The sequence below is a fragment of the Hippoglossus hippoglossus genome, chromosome 21, assembly GCF_009819705.1.
Source record: "Hippoglossus hippoglossus isolate fHipHip1 chromosome 21, fHipHip1.pri, whole genome shotgun sequence".
Classification (NCBI taxonomy): Eukaryota; Metazoa; Chordata; class Actinopteri; order Pleuronectiformes; family Pleuronectidae; genus Hippoglossus; species Hippoglossus hippoglossus.
Genome location: NC_047171.1, coordinates 5,206,089 through 5,228,781, shown reverse-complemented (window position 1 = coordinate 5,228,781; position 22,693 = coordinate 5,206,089). Strand labels below are relative to the sequence as shown.

Sequence of the window (22,693 nt, the reverse complement as noted above, 5' to 3'; positions counted from 1 at the left end):
TATATTTTTTTCCAGTCCCCTTATGAAACTACATTTTAATTCATTAGATCCCTTTACATGTCTGACTTGAATCAAGAATTACTCTCTGAGATGTTGATAAATGACCTGCCCCCTGATCCAGATCCACACCAGAGTTTTATGAATCTATGAATACACCACACAGCCATAAATACATTTTCTGATCTTCGCAGATTATCAGCATTCAGTATAATCTAATACAAATGACTGGATAACTCCTTTTATTTTTTTTAAGATAACATTCCTTTGACACGATATCAACGAGCCACTTGTCATAAATGTATGTTTCTCTCATTTATTTAATATAAGTTGATCCTGTCCTGTTGTGTGTTGCAGGGCTTCTCTCCTGTGGTCGCTGAACCAGAGCAGCATCATCCTCATTCATTCTTACAGCTTTTTATTCCCTGGTCATGTTTTAATAATCCCCACGATTTGCTTATTTAGTTTGTATAAGGCTCCAGAAAAAGGTCATTTTAAAATCAAAATCATCTATTTTTTAAAATGCAGGTAAAGTTTGCGTGCGTGTTCATCCAGGTCCTCAGTGGATATGAGTATTTATATTTATATACTGGTCTGGTTTATATAGTTTCAAAGGCAAAGGCAAATTGATTCATTCATTTCTCAGTGTTAACATGCATTAAGAGGGAACTTCAGGTTTAGATTAACACGGGACTGATTCTTTAATGTGTAATAGGAAAGAGTGGAGAAATGGCTCCTCAGGCCACCGTACAGGTAATGATGTATTTGGGCAGAGCCTGGTAACCACTGAATATGACGGAGAGGTCAGGTCCTCCACTCACACTGTCGAATATTTGTGGGTGTGTCCCCACAACTGGTAGAATGAGACCTGGTCTGCCAGGGGTGGAGTTTCCTGTCTGCACCTCGGCCTCCACAAGGTACAAGTACGTCTCATTGCGCTCCTTCCACACTTCCATGGCTTTCCTCACTGTGCCAGCAAAGTAGATACCCTCTCCATAAGCTGGGTCTGTAAACGGACAAACACAAAAAACTGGTTATGATCTATGACCACGACTGTCCTGAGAGATCTGATTACAAGTGGTCAGCACTAAGTACAGGTCTGAATGCACTTAAAAATGTTCTGAGATGTCCGCTCGTTCTCTCTCGCTAAGAATCTGGTTACATTATCAAATGCTTCATACCTGCAGGTGGTGCGTACTCTGCATGGAATCCAATATGGCTGACCATCTCGCAGAACTGTGAAGGTATAAGCTGAAACATGTTTCGATGAGTGGAACATTGTAGCTGTTGTTTCTTGGCGTCAAACATCTTCCTCAGCGTCGGGTTCTCCACTTTCTCCAACTAGATATACAAAAAATTCCACCTGAGTCAAGCACTGGTGAACAATAAGACATAAGATATGGAGCACTTCCAGCAGAGACAGTTACACATACTGTACCTTCAACATGCACAGCCCCTCGTTTATGAGAACAGATGCTCTTTCTGAGAACAAAACGTCGCGAACATCAACTGGCGTTCTTTCAAAGGTCACCTTCTCGGTGGAGAAGGGGAGCATGGCGCGCTCTTCCTCTCGGACAAATTCTTTCTGGATGTTGCAGAGCATGGCCTCCACCTGCAAGGCGGCCACGACAATTTCCTCATGTGAATCCCCGTTCACCGTTATGTCTGCATGACCTTTGTCAAAGGACTCCTTGAAGTCGATGGTCTTTTTGGCCGACAGACGGGTCAGCTGCAGATATTCCTCCTCCCCAAAGCAAAGAATGAAGTTGTTACGGATGGTGACGCGGTGGGAGGAATGGAAAAGGCACCAGAGCCATCGTTCAGCCTCGAGCCTCGACTCAGGACTGCCATGCAGGCTGATCTGTGGAGCGGCGGGTTTGCTGACAGGGAAGTGATCTCTGTGCTCCAATGCTGGTGGAGCAGACACACAGGTAACAATCACTGCCACAGTTCAGGATTAGCTGCTTTTTAGTGATTGCAGATTAATCAAACATGCATTCCGCACTGTACGGATGATTTTTACATTTGCTGTCCTACTCTTGCGTTTCTGGTTTGTACTACAACTCCAGAACTGTTACAGGGAACTACAACAGCAACCAAGATTCTATGTATTCCGTTATTTAAACATTTCTTACACAACACATAAATAAGCAGCACTATACAAATATCTTTCTACTTTAACAGGACTATTATTGCTATAAGTTGTGGTGAAGGTGTGGCCTACTTTGTAGAGGCAACTTGCACATTCTTACAATTAACCTCAACATTTTGCAAGAATTATTAAAAGTTCCTCAAATTTTCTACCCACAGAAGCTAATATTTTTAAGACCGTAATTACTGCAAATATGGGAAGTGCATATCTTCTTCTATTACTCTCAGTAAAATACTTAAACACTTGCATTGAAAGGTCATCTTTTTCATCAGTTAATGTTAATAGAAATATGGTGTTGTTACCCTGTGTAAAGCCGGGATCAGGGGCTTTTTGCTGGAAAGATCTCATCGCTGTCTCAAAAGCCTGGAAAGACAAAGTCATTAAGTCATCTTTCTATCACGATAACTGTCGAGGCGTCTCTATTCAATCCGCCTGCAGTGGGCACACGTACACACGGTAATAACATTCTAATATCGCAAAAGCATTAATACAACCTTATATGTGTCTACTTCCGATGGAAATATGACAAAGTGAACTTCAAAGGTTTGAGGGGACTTCTTGGCAAACTCCTTCACTGCTTCAGTCATGACATCGGCGACTTGTGTTTTACTGAGGCCGTAGCCTCCTGTGCCGATGGCGGGGAAGGCAATTGACCTGTGCTTATTTGAGACTGCGATAAATAGGCAATCCAGGACTGACTTGAAAAGGACCTGTAATTAATGAACGAAGAGACATAGACAAATATACAGTATATTAAGATTTTCCTGCTCACCAGATGATATATTTTTCTCTCACTTCAGCTATTTTTCAATATCATCCCTGCAACGAGCTGCATTTAATGCTACTCAGACTATGTGCTCTCTGGATATACCAAGGAAAAAGGAACTCTTGCAAGTTGTGCAAGATATTTTTTTTAAAGTTTAGTCTAAATTACATCATTTTTACCTTTAGATAAATCAGATAATTAATATTACACATGACGATTTAATATTTTCCTCTTTTACTTATATTAGAATCATGACCTACCTCCCGTGCTGCAATGCCAAGAGTGTGAAAAACCTCTTTACATTTCAGGGAGTAGCCTTTTGTGACCATCACATTTCCTTTTGGCTTGGCTCTGTGAAGCTCTCTTTGCATTTCAGCTCCTGCTTTCTTCAATAAAGCTTCGGAGACGACACCGTAGCTCAAGTTTCTGTCTGATGATGTGCTGTTTACGATGACGTCCGTCTGAGGGAATCCAAAAACAAGAATAAACAAGGTGAATAAAAATACAGAAACTCATGCTCCCATACCTGCTGCCACCGCTGCAGTTTTTTTCACAAAAGTTCCTGGATCCAAATCCCCAAAATTGAACTCCTTGGCCGAGGTTTACAGTTAATCACATTCTTACTATAATTCTATTTAAAATTAGAGCAAAACCAAGCAAGAATTTGTAAATATTTCAGCTGCATGTGTCACACGACTCTTCTGGTCTTATGATGAGGGAATGATCATATTTGGAGAATCCTTTTACCCCTAATAATGTTTAACTAGAAATAATCAATGTTTAGAAAAGCCTTCTAATTGCAGTGCATAAAATAAGTACATAATAGGTTTAATAATCAATCAAGACAGATGTCAGATTCATACCTCCTGTTCCTCAATCCGACCCCACTTCAGTGTCAGTTGGATATTTCCAAACTGGACTGTAGGAGTGGAGCTTTTGGCCGCTCCTTCTCCTTCTCCTGCTACCTCGCTGTACGTTTTGTGGGAAAGTAGCTCACAACAGGCCCTTTCCATTTCCTTTACTGTGGGGTCGTCGTTGTTCACAAGGAGGATCTCCTCAGGAAGATATTGTCTATCGGAGTTCTCATAGTACTCTTTCACAGTTGACACTATGGTGTCCGCACAGAGTGGCAGGGGGAAGTTGAACAGTCCCGAGCTTATAGCAGGAATGGCGACAGTCTTCAGGTGGTTTTCTTTAACTCTGTCCAGAATGCTCCTGATGGCCTTCTGCAACAGCGGTTTAGCCTTTGAAATTTCATACTTTGATGGGTTTGCTGGTAAGGAAGGGCCCACAGCGTGAATTATCTTCTTACATGGTAGGAGGCCAGCAGCACAGACAATTGCATCTCCTGTTTTCAGATCCCCCTTCCGTCTGATGTAATCGTTGCTGTCCTGTTGGATCTGCGGACCCCCCCTGCTGGACAGAGCTCGAGCGAGGCCGCCCCAGTGTTGAAGCTTGTCATTGGCAGCATTCACGACGGCATCCACGCAGACATTTGTAAGATCGTCCTTCCACACAGATAACTTGATGCCTGCACTCAGCACGCCGGCAAACCTCTTCTCTGAAACAACGGTTTTCTGCGGCACAAGGGACGGAACACTTCCGGAAGCCACCTCCTCAATGATGGCCGTGCATCTGAATTTGCTGTGGAGGATGTCGCCCAGGGCCGGTCCACATTGCCTCACAATGTGAACAGAAGGCCCTTGAAGAGGAATAATCAGATTACCGGCCATGGCTCCTAAATAGTGCTACGAAAAAAGTAAGTAGGTGTGAGTAAATCATACAATGACATCACTGTCTGGTTAATATATTTGACACTCTGTGTTGTCACCCTTATTTCGATCATCTCTAGTAATCATCCTATCACTAAACTTATACTTATACTACCCATACTATTCTGTTTGTAGTGGCAGGTGCACATTATTTACATATCTCTCTACATTTATTTATAGTTGTTGCATGAACACTGAGGTGTCAGGTCTAAATAACATTTAATCTTAACCTACTGGCCGTGCTGGGATGCAGCAGAGTACATTTACTTCATTAATGTAATCAAGTACATTTTTCATGTATCTATTCTGTACACTTTTACTCAAGTAGAAAGTTTGATGTACTTTGAGTACATTATGTCTATTTCTTTGTACTTTTACCAAGGACTCAGTAAGTAGGGGTGCTGAGGGGGCTGCAGCACCTCCTACTGGCAATCGATTGTAACTGCAAGGCCAAATTGTCCAAACATCAATAAAAAACTGAATTTCTCAATTTCCCTTTCTGGAGTAACATTTTGAGGCTAGCACAATAGTAGGCATGTATATTTTATTTTAAATTTAATGTTATTATCCTTCTTGAATTTAATGTTTGGAACATTCATTCAGTATTTTCTGTAACCTCTGATGCACATATGTAGAATTTGTCATAGATGTGTAGACAATAGACACAAACAGAAAGGATTGTGGATTTAAGTGGTGGAAATAGTGGGTTAGACAAAGAATATCTGATTATTTTATTTTACTTTTCTTCCCTCACATTGATATAGATTAAATCTAGTGTCCGGGAGTCCTGCTCATAATGAGCATGAATTAATTTGACCGACAAGCACTTTTTTGGCCTTTTCTAGTGTAAACTGTTGTGAAACTGTTATACAATGCTGCAGAAAATTGAAATGATACAAAAATCATGAATATTGTGCTGCATTCAACATTATATAATTATATAGGCTTTGTCTCAACCCCCCACCCAGCTCTGACCATCTTCCACAACAACTGACTTTTACTTAAATATACTATTTTGTACTTCCTGAACTGGGTGACCCAATTGCACCTAGAAACATTTGCTGTTTTCTATCACTCCATTAGAGGGAGACAGAGATCAGGGGGTTTTTTTGCTTTAGTGTACATGAAAGTTACTTACTTTTTGAAAAAAGTAAACAAGAATCAACGTTAAGAAACTATCCAGGGGGGGGGGGGACGGTTTGAAGTTAAAATACTAACATAATATTCCTACTGTTGTCTCGCTGCTGTCCACATTCATCCTCTGTTGCATTGGCAGCGTTTAGACTCGTTGCAGTTGGTTAAAGTTGAACAACTTCACTCACTGGTTGACATTCAATGGTGCATCGTTGTCTCCGTCTTTCTTCGAGAAAGTGTCTACGCGAACTCATCCGCCATTTTCTCTCACCTCGACCTGTTGTCAGCGCGAGCGACCTGACGCAGCGCACGAGACCAAACTGACCACACACCTGTCCGTTTAACGTTGGTTTTTAATGTCTACGTTAAAAGATGAAGTTTACGGAGTAAAACACACTCACCTGCTTTCTGCTGGAAGGTTCCGAGGAGGACGAGGCAGAAAGTGAAAGTAAAAAGCGGATTCGCCCCAATGTGGGAAAAACAGCTGCGTTTCCCAAGAAACAAAACAGAAAGTAACTGGGGCGCAGCGGCAGAAGCAGCCCGGACAGCAGACATGTCCGACGCGTATTCTTACCCGCTGCTCGTCGAGCTGGAAGAAAACAACTTTCCGAAAATCAAAATGAAGTTGCTGAAGTACTTCAACAGCAAGAAGTCCTGCGGCGGAGACTGCGAGGTGGACTACGAGAGTGGCAGCAGGACGGCGGGGCTGCGCTTCCGCACCGAGCAGGGTGGGCTCCGTCTAAGGCCTGGACTCAAACTAGAGAAATACAAAAGTGAAGTGACCTCCTCTTAACAATAAGTCCATCTTCTTCTTCTCCTTCACTCACAGACCAGAAAAATGTGCTGAGGAAAGACTCGCACCAGATCCAGTTGGATGAGGCTGTTCTGAAGATGACCGTTCGAGCCCCTCCAGATGAGAAGACTGCAGCACCAGCACCAGCAGCAGCATCAGCACCACAGGTAAGTGAGGTGCAATGAAATGTCAGGGTTCCTGTGTGTGTATCCTGGATAAAGAGGTGTGAAAGTACTACTACTTTATTTGTTTTGAGAAGTGCCATATAAATAAAGATATTATAACCACCCCCCCCCCCCCCCCCCCCCCCCCCCCCCCCCCCCCCCCTTTTTTGGGGGGAAAACTCAATGAGCTTGAACTAGGAACAATTTTCAAAGTATATTCAATGTGTGGCTTTGAATCAAAGCTATAGAGCAGAGGTCACTAACAGGCGGACCGCGGTCCGGGTCCGGACCCAGAAGCCGTCCCGTACGGACCCGGATCTACAGCCAAAACAGAAGGTTATGATTTAAAACCTTACGGGGCGCTATTTATAATCAGCGCAGCTTTTGTAGTCTTTACGGTAGTGGTTTAGCGGATGAGAAACGCACAGACCAATTGCATGCGAGTTAAGCCATCCCACGTGATACTACTCAGCCAATCAAGTCTGTGCATTCCAAGCGGTAAACATTGCGACTCTACAGTGCAGACAGATGAGAGAGTTAGAGGCAAGTTACACATGAAAAGACGGTAGAAAGAAAAAGAAAGATAGAGATACAGGTAGAGAAAACAAAGGGAGAGATACAGAGGAGTGAGACGGAGAAAGTTGAGAAACAGGAGTGAGACTGAGAAAGTTGAGAAACAGGAGTGAGACGGAGAAAGTGGAGAGAAACAGGAGTGAGCTGGAGAAAGTTGAGAAACAGGAGTGAGACGGAGAAAGTGGAGAGAAACAGGAGTGAGACGGAGAAAGGGAGAGAAACAGGAGTGAGCTGGAGAAAGTTGAGAAACAGGAGTGAGATGGAGAAATGGAGAGAAACAGGAGTGAGACGGAGAAAGTGGAGAGAAACAGGAGTGAAAGGGAGAGAAACAGGAGTGAGACGGAGAAAGGGAGAGAAACAGGAGTGAGACGGAGAAATGGAGAGAAACAGGAGTGAGACGGAGAAAGTGGAGAGAAACAGGAGTGAAAGGGAGAGAAACAGGAGTGAGACGGAGAAAGGGAGAGAAACAGGAGTGAGCTGGAGAAAGTTGAGAAACAGGAGTGAGATGGAGAAATGGAGAGAAACAGGAGTGAGACGGAGAAAGTGGAGAGAAACAGGAGTGAAAGGGAGAGAAACAGGAGTGAGACGGAGAAAGGGAGAGAAACAGGAGTGAGACGGAGAAATGGAGAGAAACAGGAGTGAGACGGAGAAAGTGGAGAGAAACAGGAGTGAAAGGGAGAGAAACAGGAGTGAGACGGAGAAAGGGAGAGAAACAGGAGTGAGACGGAGAAAGTGGAGAGAAACAGGAGTGAGACGGAGAAAGGGAGAGAAACAGGAGTGAAAGGGAGAGAAACAGGAGTGAGACGGAGAAAGGGAGAGAAACAGGAGTGAGACGGAGAAAGTGGAGAGAAACAGGAGTGAAAGGGAGAGAAACAGGAGTGAGACGGAGAAAGGGAGAGAAACAGGAGTGAGACGGAGAAAGTGGAGAGAAACAGGAGTGAGACTGAGAAAGTTGAGAAACAGGAGTGAGACGGAGAAAGTTGAGAGAAACAGGAGTGAGCTGGAGAAAGTTGAGAAACAGGAGTGAGACGGAGAAAGGGAGAGAAACAGGAGTGAGCTGGAGAAAGTTGAGAAACAGGAGTGAGATGGAGAAATGGAGAGAAACAGGAGTGAGACGGAGAAAGTGGAGAGAAACAGGAGTGAAAGGGAGAAAGTGGAGAGAAACAGGAGTGAGACGGAGAAAGGGAGAGAAACAGGAGTGAGACGGAGAAAGGGAGAGAAACAGGAGTGAGACGGAGAAAGTGGAGAGAAACAGGAGTGAGACGGAGAAAGGGAGAGAAACAGGAGTGAGACTGAGAAAGTTGAGAAACAGGAGTGAGACGGAGAAAGTTGAGAGAAACAGGAGTGAGCTGGAGAAAGTTGAGAAACAGGAGTGAGACGGAGAAAGGGAGAGAAACAGGAGTGAGCTGGAGAAAGTTGAGAAACAGGAGTGAGATGGAGAAATGGAGAGAAACAGGAGTGAGACGGAGAAAGTGGAGAGAAACAGGAGTGAAAGGGAGAAAGTGGAGAGAAACAGGAGTGAGACGGAGAAAGGGAGAGAAACAGGAGTGAGCTGGAGAAAGTTGAGAAACAGGAGTGAGATGGAGAAATGGAGAGAAACAGGAGTGAGACGGAGAAAGTGGAGAGAAACAGGAGTGAAAGGGAGAAAGTGGAGAGAAACAGGAGTGAGACGGAGAAAGGGAGAGAAACAGGAGTGAGATGGAGAAATGGAGAGAAACAGGAGTGAGACGGAGAAAGTGGAGAGAAACAGGAGTGAAAGGGAGAGAAACAGGAGTGAGACGGAGAAAGGGAGAGAAACAGGAGTGAGACGGAGAAAGTGGAGAGAAACAGGAGTGAGACGGAGAAAGGGAGAGAAACAGGAGTGAGCTGGAGAAAGTTGAGAAACAGGAGTGAGACGGAGAAAGTGGAGAGAAACAGGAGTGAGACGGAGAAAGGGAGAGAAACAGGAGTGAGACGGAGAAAGTGGAGAGGAACAGGAGTGAGACGGAGAAAGGGAGAGAAACAGACGAACAAAGTGGGGGAGTGGGATATAAGAGGGGAACAAAGTGATTCTAAAACTGTTCAATTGTTAAGATATGTTGAGATTTATTATCTGTAAAATTGGTTGAGACTTTTGAGTCAAGATGTGAAACAGAAAAAGGGAAATTCAAGCTTTTGCTCCCTTTATTTTATTTTTCTGAAGTTAAGCTCTTTATTTGAACATGCACAATTTTCCCATTTTATTTATTTTCTCTTATTTTGAAATGCAGCCCTACTTTTATTTAGTTAATGAGAGAACATTATACATATCTGCAATCATACATATATGTTCAGTTCTATGTTACGTGACAATAAATATTGTCAAAAAGTTTTTGAATCGTACTGAATTCATTTGATTTGACAGTTTGGTATTTAGTACATGCAGATGTTGATAGAACTACTAGGCAACTTAAATATATATCACACTAAATAGTTAGACATTATGATCTTCCGGACCTTTGCTTCAAGAAATTTTCTCTAACTGGACCTCTTTAAATTTTAGTTGAATACCCCTGCTATATAGCTAACAGTAAAGAAGGAATTGAGCATGGACTTATAGTTGAACCCTCTTTGTAAATTGTGGCTGCTTCATGAAATGTTTAATATACAGCAAAACATTTGACAAATCTGAGGTTAATCGATTATGTGTTTTACCTCCTTACTGTGCTTATACAATGCATAGTATATCAATATACTGTATATTGAGCTTTAGGCCCAGGCTTATGTGAGAGCACATGAGTCATAACTCAAGGCCGTGCTGGACGCTGTGTTCTTTGCTCATTTTACTTCCTGCTGTTTGGAAGCTGGTAATTAAACAAGGGATACGCCTTTCTGTGATATTTACTTGACCCAGTTGATGATTGAATTAACGTGTAACTTGTCTGATTGGACATTTAGCTGTATGAGGTGAAACTGGTTACACAAGAAGACAAATTAAAACACAGTTGTGACTTAAATCGTTTTTTTGTGTACTGTCAGAAACGGGAAGTTCCATCGGATAATGTCAACAAGAAATGTAAGTCACACCAGTATGTTTCTTACTCTGACTATTTTTGTGTTTGTTTGTTACAGATAAATTAACTCAGACTTGCAGTGTCAAACCACACACACAGTTAGTTTTAGTTTTGATTCTCTCCACCCTGCCCTTTGTCTCTCACTCTCTTTTTCTTTTGCTTAGTTGTATCATGTTTGGGTTGATATTCAGGCTTCATATGAACCTTAATTACAGGAAACTAAATAAGCACAGCCCTTTAGTGTCGAAATTGTTTGAAACTGTGACTCATCAGAAAGTAATGTGTATTGATGCAGCTCAGATAATGAAACAGACTGCTGCTGATTTTCTGTAAATCATCTGCCTTCACTGTAAAAGGGATCCATGGGCAGAAATTGAATATAAAATAATCCTGGTTGTGTTTTCTCTTGTGTTTTTCTAAATTGTATGAATTGTTGTTTTCTTTGCCCTAGAATGGGCCCTTTATATTTAATTACTTTAAATTTACATCGGGAGTGGGTCCTCTCTACAGAGGCCGCCATGTTTTTTTTACAGAAACCCAGACTGGAAAAAATAAACATGATGACGTTTTTTAACTTGTGACAGACACAAAAATGAAAAAAGAAAACAAATTTGGTGATAAGAGCTGACAACGGTAAAGAGGTGCTGCACCTCTCGCCTGAATAACGCAAATTTGTTGCTGCTTTTAATGCTTCTGTGCAAAAAAAACCCCGTTGAGTTGTGCATGTGTGAAAGTGAAAACTTTATGCTGAGGTCATGTCTGAAAAACGGCTTATGAGCTAACACCCAGAATAAGCTTTCCCACAAATAAGACATTTCATTAATTGTTTGTGTTACTCTATTATCTTACTTCATTAAGAAATGTGTGTTCAATCACTTAATCTTCATCAACTCACAGCTGAAGTTCAGGCGGAGGCCAAAGGCAGAGACGATGTAGCAGCAGAGGAAACGCTGTGCTCCACCTCGGCTGTTTTAGGGAATGTTTCTGAGGACATGAGCCTGTTCATTTTGGAGATGCTGGTGGAGAACATTATGAAGGAACCGAAATCCCCATCTGCCTCTTTCACGTTGGAAATCATTCATGGCATCTCCTCTGTTGTGGTTACTTTCGAGAGTGGAAAAGGTATTTGCTTACTGTGTGTGTGTTGTGTGTGTTTATGCGTGTAATAATAGTTCCAAAAAACACAACTTGTACAGAGGTTGCCTTTCAATTGAGCGCATCGGTATCATCTTCAGCATATCTCTTATTATAATAATGCTAAAAAAGAAAAATACCAAGTAAATTTATGGGAGATATTTACAGCACGACACACCATGATAAACTGATGACACTTAACCCTGAATCCTTAACCCTAACATGATCAATGCAGTCAGGGAGACAACACCAAGCTGAACTACACCATAAATTAGATCCTGCAGGTACTAAGAAATTACTTTTCTGCATTTTCTCAGACCACTATAAAACATCCTCACCATCCTAACCATGAAGAGTTACATACTATTGCCAACAAAAACAAATGCATGATGTCCTGTATCTGCCAAATTCTACTTTATTGATCAATTGCAACAATAGAACCGGAAAAACGTATCATTAAAGAGTTTTCTTATTGACTCTTTTAAGGTAATATAAAAAAATTGTGTTTATCTGAAAACATGTGTTGTATGAACCCTCAACTCCTCCTTGGCAAATATGTTGGCGCCATTTTATGAAAAGGTATATTAGGGCCGTATTGAAGAAAAAAAGATTTTGAGAATATGTTGTAAAAAAGTGATATTACGAGATTTAAGGCGTAATTTAATGAGAAAAAATATCATAATATTACGAGGAAAAAACCATTATACTACAATACAATATATTACTTTTAGGAAACAAGCAGCAAGGAGAACCCATGCTCTCCGAGTTTCACTCCATCTGGATCCAAAATATTGAACCAATCTCATTGTTTCTTGAGAAACTATAACCGTCTTCACAACAGGAGATTCTCTGCTCAGGCAACAACACATAAATCTCTGGAGTGTTCAGGTGAGGGGTGGTGCAGCAGACAGAGGCAGGATGTAACGTATTAATTCTGCTGCAGAGATCGCGCCAAATCGACATTGGCGTCTGCCCTTATCACCAAAAGAGAAACTCTGCAGAAAGTCCGGAGGCTCTCACTCAGACATTTGGATCTCAAGAATTATGCTTATGGCGGAAAGCAGCTTATGAAATCCCTTTGAATATCACACAGTTGTAACCAACGATTTACAGTCGACCACCATCAAACATTTTCTTCTCCACAAAAGAGGCAATTTCCTCCAAGCGTGTGTGGTTCTTTCTTTGAAATAGACAGTTTCTTACACAACCTTTTAGAGCCCTGACACTACCACATTAATGTGGTGCTCATGTGCCGAAAGATCAAGTAACATGAAACCTATACTAATGTATAACTTAATAAGATGCTGCACATTCCTCATTTTAACAGACAACAAGCTGATCATTTGATCCCCTTGTATAATGATTCGTAGCCTAAAATTATAACAGAATTCTCATAATATCATGACTTTATTGTAGTTAAAAATTACTCATTTTTAGTTTGTCATTTTACTACGACTTAATTCTCGTTCAATTTTGATTTCATTCTCATCATACCGCTACTTTATTTTTGAAAATTTCTTTTGTCCTTTAAGGGGTCTTAAAAACTCTATCGTAGGTTATTGCCTAACTGCCTGACTTTTTATCACTATCCCACAGAAAGCGCTGACTTTGTGGCAAGATGCCCTCAAAACAGGATGTTCACAAGTAAGGGATTGTCAGTCCGGCCTCTTGAAGTCACTAAGCAAGTTGCAATCGAAGACACCCAAAAGTTCGAGAAAGATTTCCTCCACCTGTATTTCGAGAATGCAGGTGAGGATGTGGAAAGTGTTCTGCTTAATGAAGGGGAACAGTTTGTCGTCACCTTCAAAGACAATCAAGGTAACACAGTTATAGTACACGTTGAATATTACTGTGTCCATATAAATGCAGCACAATGATAATCAGAGATTAACACCTTTATATCAATTCTGGACGATTTGACAGTTAATGTTTTTTTTCTATAGCTGCTCAGAAAGTCGTGAAGGAGAAGCATCACATCCAACAGGAAGAGTTCAGAGTTTATCCTTTCTATTCATCTTTGGGAGCAGCTCTCTATGGCAAAGACAGGCCCTCCTTAAAACTCCCCGCTGCCATCTCTGAACCCACTGACAATGCTGTGTGGAGATACCTAAATGACCATAAATCAGCATTAGAGACCATTCACAGTGACTTAGCTAAACACTTCTGTAATGTAAAACACGGAGGATCTGCTGTGGTCTTGAGCCCCGTACCTTCAATTCTTGGCCAAAAAGATGCCAAAGCCATCATTAAAGAGTGGAGCAGTACCGTGGGGTCAGCCTTTGCACAAGCTTTGTCAAAATTCAAATCCCTGAAGTTTCAGCCAGATTCAGAGGTATTGGAAGAGTGTGTGGAGAATATCGGACACATGCTACAGAACAAGGATGTGACTTTAGTGCATGATAAAGCCAGCGGTGTCTTGTCAGTGGTTGGCTTTGTGGATGATGTCAATAAACTGGAGCAAAGTCTTCGTAAAACCATCAACAAAATTGAGGGAAGGGTGCAGAGGGAAAAAGCGATGAAGACCGATGTCATCAAAGTGTCCCCATCAATATTCCACCTCCTGTGTCAAGATGGTCTTCAGGACAAATTGATACGTTTGTACCCAGAACTCAAAATGTCCTTCACAAAAGACAGTCCAGATTTGACTGTAACTGGTTTAAGAGATGAGATTTTGGAAGCAGACAAAGTGATACGCGAGGCAAAATATTCATTAAAACGAATGAATTTAGAAATGGATAAATCTGTGCTTGACTTGCTGAGGTTGGAAGAGCAAGATGAGCTTACAAAGGCCCTGCTGACATCTGACGGAATAGATGCAGCATTTGAGATCAGTGCACAGAGAGTGGAGCTCCTTGCTTTTTCTGACAGAGATCTGACCAAAGCTGAAGACCATCTGAAAAAGCTTTTGATGTCTCAGAACATCAGTGTAGAAGATTGCAGTGTCCTGAAGACTCTGGCATGGCAGGATCTGGTCAGACAATTACAAGATGCCAACAGCAAGTCATGCAGGAGACTCCAGGTCCTCTGCACTGGTAAACAAGTTGTTGTGAGTGGCCACAAGAGTAATGTCATGAATGTCAGCAGTGCGCTTGAGAACTTCTTAAAGCAGAATGCCAAAGTTGAAGAAAGTGTTGATGTCAAGTCCAATGCCATCATTGAGTACATTAAAAAATGCAAAACATCTTTTTTGGAGCAATTCAAAGACAAAGTGACAGTGTCTTTCAGAAACGAGGCCATCTGTCTCAATGGTTCCAGAGTTGATGTCACAAATTGCAAGACCTTATTTGAAAACTTGGTCCAGTCTTTGATCTTTGAAAGTGTAAACGTCACCAAACCTGGGGTGAAGAAGTTCTTCCAGGATAAAGAAACTATGTACGTGACCTCACTGTTTGGCAACACTGGCTGCTTGGTCCAACTAGTTGATGAGACAAGTGGTGGGCAGAATGATTTGGCCCAAAGCCAGGGACCAAAACCTGTATATCGGCTTCAGACATCTGATGGTGTTGAAATAGCTGTTTGCAAGGCAGATCTGTGCAGTTACCCAGTGGACGCAGTTGTCAATTCTTCTAATCAGCAGCTGAAACACGACGGGGGTCTTGGAGCAGCACTGTTGAATGCTGCTGGACCTCAGTTGCAGGTTGAATGCGACAAAATAATTAACCTGAGAGGACAGCTCAAGCCTGGAGACTGTGTCATTACTGATGCTGGAGGACGGCTTCGTTGCAAAAAAGTTATCCATGCATTTGGACCCGTCTTTGATCCATCTGCACCCCAGAAGTCTCATGCACAGTTGAAAAGAGCTGTTAAAGGAAGCCTGGAACTTGCTGAAAGGCATGGCTGCATCACTGTGGCTCTGCCCACCATCAGCAGAACCCAAAGCTTTCGTCTTGATTTGTGTGCGTTGACCATCATCAAGGCAGTGAAGGAACACTGTGATGAGAAGTATAATGACAACACCCTGAAGGAGATCCATTTGGTTAACAATGACGACGCTGCTGTTCAGGCTATGGAGAGAGCTGTCAAAAGTGAATTTGGAAATAGTGGAGTCACTCTTCAAACCGCGTCTCCACGTCTGACACAGGCTAGATCTACCCAATCTGACCCAAACTGCTTGGGTCAAGTGACAACCAAAGAGGGCTTGAATATCACTCTTACTCAAGGAAACATCCAGGATGCCACGGTAAATAGAATTTAAAAATGTTTCTAGTTAAACATGCTTACAGAGTGTGACGACAAAATACTAGAATATAATTAAAGCTAGGGTTGGTAAGCGTGAAAAAAGCTAGCAAGAGCAGACTACTCTTTGGCAAAATGACATGGGCAGGGTGCACTCTGGTTAGTGTCAGACCGGTACATCAGCCTATGGCGTCAATTAATTACCAGAATTATTGGTTGTGTTAACTACAGTCCCTCAAGAGCCACAGACACTTGGGACATGCTTTTTCGATTGTCACATGGCTATCAGGATGTGAAGAGGATTTCAATAAATACGCTAAAAAGTTTTTCAACAACTTACCAACCCTACCTTTAAATACTGACTGATTGCTCAGACTAACTCCCAGACCTTTGGTCTAATAAGGATGTTGTTAAATGAAGAACTGATAACATTCTGTTTTTCTTAGACTGAGGTGATTGTAAACACTGCGTCTGAAGATCTAGAACTGAACAGAGGAGCAGTTTCAAATGCAATACTGCTCGCGGCCGGACCCAATCTTCAAGAGTTGATAAATGCCCAGAAGGCCAGAGGACATTTTGGTGAGGTCATTGTGACAGACGGCTGCCAACTGAAGAGCAAGAAAGTCTTTCATGCAATTGCACCTCCATGGGACAAGGGACAAGGCGCAACTGAAAAGGTAACATGCTCTATCATCTGAGTCTGTATTCAATACTGTATCATATGGAACATGCCTCAGATCTACCACTTTTCCTGCTTTTCTGTTGCTAAATGTTATTTTAGGATTATACTATATTATACTTATTATTACATCTAAAATTGCATGGGATAGTAAGTGTATGCAGCAGTGTAAACTTTCAGTATGTGGTACCTAGATCTTAAAAGCATCAATGCTTTGCCTCCCAGATCTTGAGTGCCATTTTCAAGAATTGCTTGGACAAGGCAGAGGACGCTGGCCTGACCTCCATTTCTTTACCTGCTGTCGGCACTGGAAACCTTGGTTTCCCAAGACACCTTGTCGCCTCTTCGATGTTGAGTGAAATCTCAGCGTTTAGCATGAAAAAACCTAAGCACCTGAAGGAGGTTGTCATTGTCCTTTATCCAGGCGATGCAAAGACAATCCAGGTAAGGAAACAGAAGAAGCTTTGGAGTAGTTTTGTGTTATTTTCCCATGGAAATTAACTTAATGACAAATCAGCGATGGTCAATTATGTCCATGTTTATGAACATCTGCTCTTGTAATGTTTTGGTGATGTATTGATAATATTTGTGAGTGTTTAGTGGAAGTTCTGATTCTGTCTACAGGCCTTTAAGGATGAATTTGACAAGGAGTTCCCCAGTGCCTCAGGTGGTCCAGCACCCACACGTTCCCCACAAAAAACTGGTAGGCAAACATCTTTTCAACATTTTTATGTTCAGTAAATATGCGATGCTTTTAGAAATGTAAGAAATCTGTAAAATGATTCAATTAAAAAATGATCTGAATGGATCAGTTATTCTCAAATGTATTTTTATTGATTATTTGGTTGATTTGCTGTTGATTTCTTTCCAGTGCAACAAGGTCCCTTCTCAAACGTTATCTCGAGCGCAGGAATGCATGAGACCAAAATGGGAGGCGTCACCATACAGGTGGTCACAGGAGACATAACCAACGAGACCAGTGAGGTCATTGTCAACTCCTCCAATGACAGCTTTTCTCTCAAGTCAGGTAAATGACAGCGAGAAGAGGAATGTTTCAGCTATGCAGAACAACTACAATTTAAGTTGTATCCATACACGCTATCATATTATTTGATGTCTTTCCCTCCACTAGGAGTATCCAAGGCTATTCTAGAAGCAGCTGGTCAGGCTGTTGAAGGAGAGTGCCAACGCCTTGGTAATGAAACATTTACACTTAAAACTGTTATGACACTGTAACCCTGACTTGCCACAGTTAAACAATATTCTTGCTTAGTTCTGGGCATCGAATTATATCAAGATAAATAAATTCATTCACAATTAGTGCCTTGTAATTATTTATTTTAAGTTTAAATACTAATACAAATCCATTGTCTTCACCCTTAGGTGCCCTGCCCAACCAGGGCATGATAATGACCGATCCAGGTAACCTAAGGTGTAAGAAGATCCTCCACGTGATCGGACAGACCGACCCAGGAAAAATCAGAGCGGTTGTTAAAAGTGCACTTGAGATGTGTGTGAAAAAGGCCTACGCCTCTGTCTCATTACCTGCCATTGGCACAGGTGAGTCTGGAGTATATTATATGGAAAGTCTGAGTTTTAAATCAACTTGGAGATGATTTTATTGAATGTTTGTGTTTACACATGAATTCTATTGATTCAGAGAGAATGAACACAGTGTGTTTTTACAAGTGATGATTCCTGCACTGCCTTGTGCAACTTTGATTATGCTCTACCCTCTCAGGTCAAGGCAATGTGCAGTCACGACAGGTGGCAGATGCCATATTTGACGCGGTGATCGACGTGTTGAGCCAAAACACTCATGGCTCCCTGAAGACTATTCGGATTGTTATTTTCCAAGCACCGATGCTGAACGAGTTCCACAGCAGTATGCAACCCAGAGCACAAAGCGCTGCCAGTAAACCCAGTGATAAGGATAGTGGGTTGTGGAAAAAAATCAAATGTAAGTACAGAACAGGGCTGTCACTTTTTCTAAATATCAAATGCTTCTAGACTGCATAATTTGAAATCAAACAGGTTATTACAGTTTGAATATGAACCGCATGTTTTCGGATAGAAAGTGACAGCCCTAGTACAGAGAAGAGAATCATTTTTGTGTTCATGTTCCTTTAATCCATAGTCTGGTTTGAATGTGAGATGAATAATGTAGCACTTGGAATTTGTTCTCACAGCATTCCTTGTGGGTGGAACTGCTGACAAGCCCCGTAAAGAAGAAGACTTTGTCATCAAGCCAGTGGCATTCGACCCGGCTTGCTTCCACATCTGCGGTGACACACAGGCCAAAGTGGTCTCGGCCAAGCAGTGGATCAATGATCTGATAACCAAAGATCAAAACAAAAACACCATTAAAGGCGCAGCCATCCTCAGCTTTTCCGACGCGGACCACCAGCAGATTATTGACATCCAGAAGACCGTGGGCGTGAGCATCAGGATCGAAGGCAAGAAGGATCAGGTCGAATTAACCATTGAGGGATTCAGCAATGGCGTACTCAAAGCCACCGCAGAGATTTATACAATGATTGAAAAGGTGAAGGATGATGAGGACCTGAAGAAGTACATGGTGATGGTAAGCACAGTTGCAGACTGGCAGTACCAACAGCAAGGGCTCCAGTATCAAAGCTTTGATCCAATGACAAACTTCCAGCTTGAGCAAGCAATGCAAAAGAAGCTGACAGATGTAAAAGTCAACATCCAAGGTCAAGACTACACCGTCACTCTGCCAAACGGACCGGCCACCAACAGAAAGGGACACACATTGCAGATAAAGAGAATTGACAAACTGAAAGGTATTTGACTGACTGATGAGAGTTCTGTCTAAAAAAGATAATAAAGCAGTGGTAACTGGTAAAAGTTCCAATATGAAGCTAGAATAATGTGCATTCACACTAGATTCAAACCTTTTATTACCGCGAATGATTTCCCTGTTTTAGCACAATTTCACTTTTTGACCCCTCTCTGTCTTTTAAGCCAAAAATGTATTTTGTCTCTAGATGCAGTACCTGCGCACTGGGATGCTATGCCCCCCAACACTACTTGTCTGGCTGTCCCCATCCATGCTGGAACACCAGAGTACACTGAAGTCCTGAATCTGTTCCAGGCCTCATGCCACCGAACAGTCATCAAGGTAGTCCTCATTTAAAATGCACTGTATTTAAAACATCATGTTTTAGTGACACTGCTTTGTTACTAGAGCAGAAAGTTTTGTTCTGGAGATGTTTCAATACCAATGTTTTCCTTCCTGATAACAATTTGATACCTGTGCATTTAAAAAATAACAACATATATAACGTTTTAACAGTTGTATGCTACTAACCCTGTATGGAAGTGATGAATGCTCACATTGTAAACCCATTGAAAAACAAATGCATGCAGAGAGTGAATGTCATAGAACTTCTTTGATTACGCTCCTGGAAATCACTTATTCTTTGCTGCCTTCAAAACTGTACTTGTCAGGGGCAAAAAAAGATTCAGATGATTAAAACCGTGCGCATGTTACCGGCGCCAGACCTAGGGGAAATCTGGACCGGCAGCAAGGGTTACACAGGCTAGGGAGCGCTGCGTAACCAATAGATACATAGATATAGTCTCTGTGGATTTAAAAAGGGAGGAGACTAAGTTTAGTGTCTTGCTCAGACTGAACTCATTTATTATGAGCTGCGCATGCGCTGAGCCTGTGCTTACGGTCTCCCTTCAGGATCCACCGCTGTACAAACAGCACCACCTACTGACGTGGAGTATAATTGTCATGTGAAACTGTTAGAATAGTTAAGTTGTCTTTCAAAAAATAGGGGGGGTATCTGTTAAAATAAAAACGAAATGCATAGCATTTTCAACCTATTACACGCACGCACACATAAACATGTTCACTTTATAAATCAAAGTCCACCTGGAAACGTAAATATGTGAATCTGCAGGATTATTCAATTCAGAGACAGCTGCGATGTCCTCGATCTAACAAATTTTACACAATTATATATCAAAAAATCACCACAGTATTCATATATTTAGAGCAATCGGACTGATTACTTCACACATCAATAGGATCCTAACCTCCACTCTGGGATATTATTTGGTAATGAAGTGATGGCACAGTCACGTTCACTGCAGTGGTTTAACACGTGGTTAATGGTAATGATGAAGTGGATCAATAATCTGGCTTCAAATCACCACCTCACGTCTGCACGTCCCTTCCCCCAAACATTTCCCTACGCATGGGTCAGAGTTAGCGTACAAGTGTGCACATTCTCCCGTCAGGTTTGTTTTTATAGATCCTCACGTTTGCTTGAGAAGTGGCGTACGCATCTATCAGACCCTGTTTTGTGCATATGCATGTTATCCACGACACCAGGTCTTTTCGTATCGTCCAATTTAGAGTACGAAAAGAAAATTGCAATTTTTATCTGGGTGAAATGAATATACTTTTAAAATGTGCTATGGGATCGTCACAAATTTTCTTTCCCCTCATATTTAGATTGAGAGGATCCAGAACACTATGTTGTGGAAGAGCCTACAGGTCAAGAAGTGTGACATTGAGCAGCGAAACGGTCATTCAAACAACGAGAGGCGTCTGTTCCACGGCACCACTGAGACCATAGTGAACACGATTAATGAAAATGGCTTCAACAGGGCTTACGCAGGAAAGAACGGTGAGAAGTTTATGATGAAAATATGGGACAATGTTTAACCAGACTCTTCCTTTACCTTTATTGCTAAAATGAAACTGTTCAAAAACATTAATATTTTTTTTATTTTATTGAATATTCTGAACACTAGTTGTTTTTCAGTTATTTCTTCATATTAACTTCAGCGAATGGAAGATAGATGCTCACAGATAAATTAAAACAAAACATTTTTGCTGCTGTTTCATTTTCAGCTGCTTGTTATGGCAACGGCACGTACTTTGCTGTCAGGGCCGACTACTCTGCCCAGGACACATACTCCCGTCCGAATCTGAAAGGGGAGAAGTGCATGTACCTCTGCCAAGTGCTGACCGGGGATTACGCGCTTGGACAAAGAAACATGGTCGTACCACCAGTCAAGAGCAACACGTCCCCTCAGTCGTACGACAGTGTCGTGGACAACATGGCTAATCCCAGCATGTTCATCATCTTCCATGACGTCCAGGCTTATCCTGAGTATTTGATCACATTCAAGTAACGCCACGATGTTCTGACATAACAAGGACCAAATGTCTCCACATTTTATACTGCGTTAAAAACACTTAGTCTTTGTTTCACATCAGCTGATTAATCACATTTGTTTTCCCATCTACTTGAGGTATTTGGTTAAAGGTATTTAGTAATCAAGTAATAATCACAAGAGTCAGGAATCAGAGCCACATGGTGCCTTGAAAATGAACCATACATTGATCACATAACAATGTCAAGAAAGGCGAATGATTGCTAACAGATTTTTGTTTTTGCCTGTATGTTATTCTTTGTATAATCAAACCGATAATTTAGTGTCGAGAATGATGGACCTGCTCTCCTGAAGGAAATCATGGGATACAAACTGGTTTTGGAATTCAGATTAGCGTTTACTTTTGGTTTTGAGAGGAGTATGGAAGTTAACTGCTGTTCCAATAAACGCGGTGTGCAATTAGAAGTTCATAAGAGCACACTTGCTTGTTCAGCGTTTTCTTTATTTGATTTAGAGTTGATAAGTCGAGCTTCACAGTTGTGTCCACGTATGTCTATTAGAGCACCACACATAGGAAATTGTAGTATTGAAAGAAATATCAGTTTAAATGTGTCAATTTCATCAAATTTACATAGCCTTGTAGTACACACCAGGTAGAATATGTCAAAACCCTCCTTTCCACATAAACGTATACATACAATCACAAATGAGAAACAAATGCAGCCCAAACCACAAAGTTTGCTTCTCTGTGTGAAATTTGTGTTTTTCCTACCAAGCTTTCAAAATAAAAGTGAATATTCAACCAGACACTAAGCTTTTGTTTCATCTCTTTTCTCCAGTTTAAGGCAATTGATTCTCTAAATTCATACATAATCACTTCAATGAACCTTTCATACAACTTTGAGATTCATCCCATTCAGATTTAATTATTTGAATTTATAACAGTAATATAAATATATGATTGTTACGATGTGGTAATAAAGTTTGGTCTCCTCAGGTTTCTCTGAAAGTACAGTGCGATATATTCATCATTGGGTGGCGGTGTTGTCAGCATTGCTCGAATCTCTGGCTCCATCTGCAGGACATACTGCAAGTGTGCATATACAGTCTTCCCTCCTGTTGCCAAGATAAGGAAAAGGAAAACCAGTTGAAATCCTGCATGTG

The 22,693-nt window shown here is 41.6% G+C and overlaps 2 protein-coding genes across 2 annotated transcripts; one reads left to right on the top strand and one right to left on the bottom strand.

The window, feature by feature from the left end:
- Positions 1-684: 684 nt before the first annotated feature.
- On the bottom strand, positions 685-6,329 carry parp9 (poly(ADP-ribose) polymerase family member 9). The gene is made up of 8 exons (XM_034574950.1): positions 6,223-6,329; positions 3,779-4,663; positions 3,176-3,376; positions 2,644-2,859; positions 2,452-2,512; positions 1,436-1,908; positions 1,179-1,338; positions 685-1,003 (listed from the first exon to the last, which is right to left on the bottom strand). The coding sequence occupies exons 2-8, from the start codon at positions 4,646-4,648 to the stop codon at positions 735-737; spliced, it is 2,250 nt and encodes a 749-aa protein (XP_034430841.1). The 5' UTR covers positions 4,649-4,663; positions 6,223-6,329; the 3' UTR covers positions 685-734.
- LOC117755277 (protein mono-ADP-ribosyltransferase PARP14-like) lies at positions 6,224-22,007 on the top strand. The gene is made up of 17 exons (XM_034574940.1): positions 6,224-6,549; positions 6,651-6,781; positions 10,349-10,385; positions 11,281-11,505; positions 13,114-13,335; positions 13,461-15,697; positions 16,140-16,370; positions 16,598-16,816; positions 16,997-17,075; positions 17,244-17,399; positions 17,505-17,567; positions 17,756-17,932; positions 18,114-18,332; positions 18,562-19,176; positions 19,381-19,514; positions 20,862-21,036; positions 21,264-22,007. Exons 1-17 carry the CDS (start codon positions 6,291-6,293, stop codon positions 21,545-21,547), a joined length of 5,463 nt encoding a protein of 1,820 aa, XP_034430831.1. The 5' UTR covers positions 6,224-6,290; the 3' UTR covers positions 21,548-22,007.
- Positions 22,008-22,693: the final 686 nt, after the last annotated feature.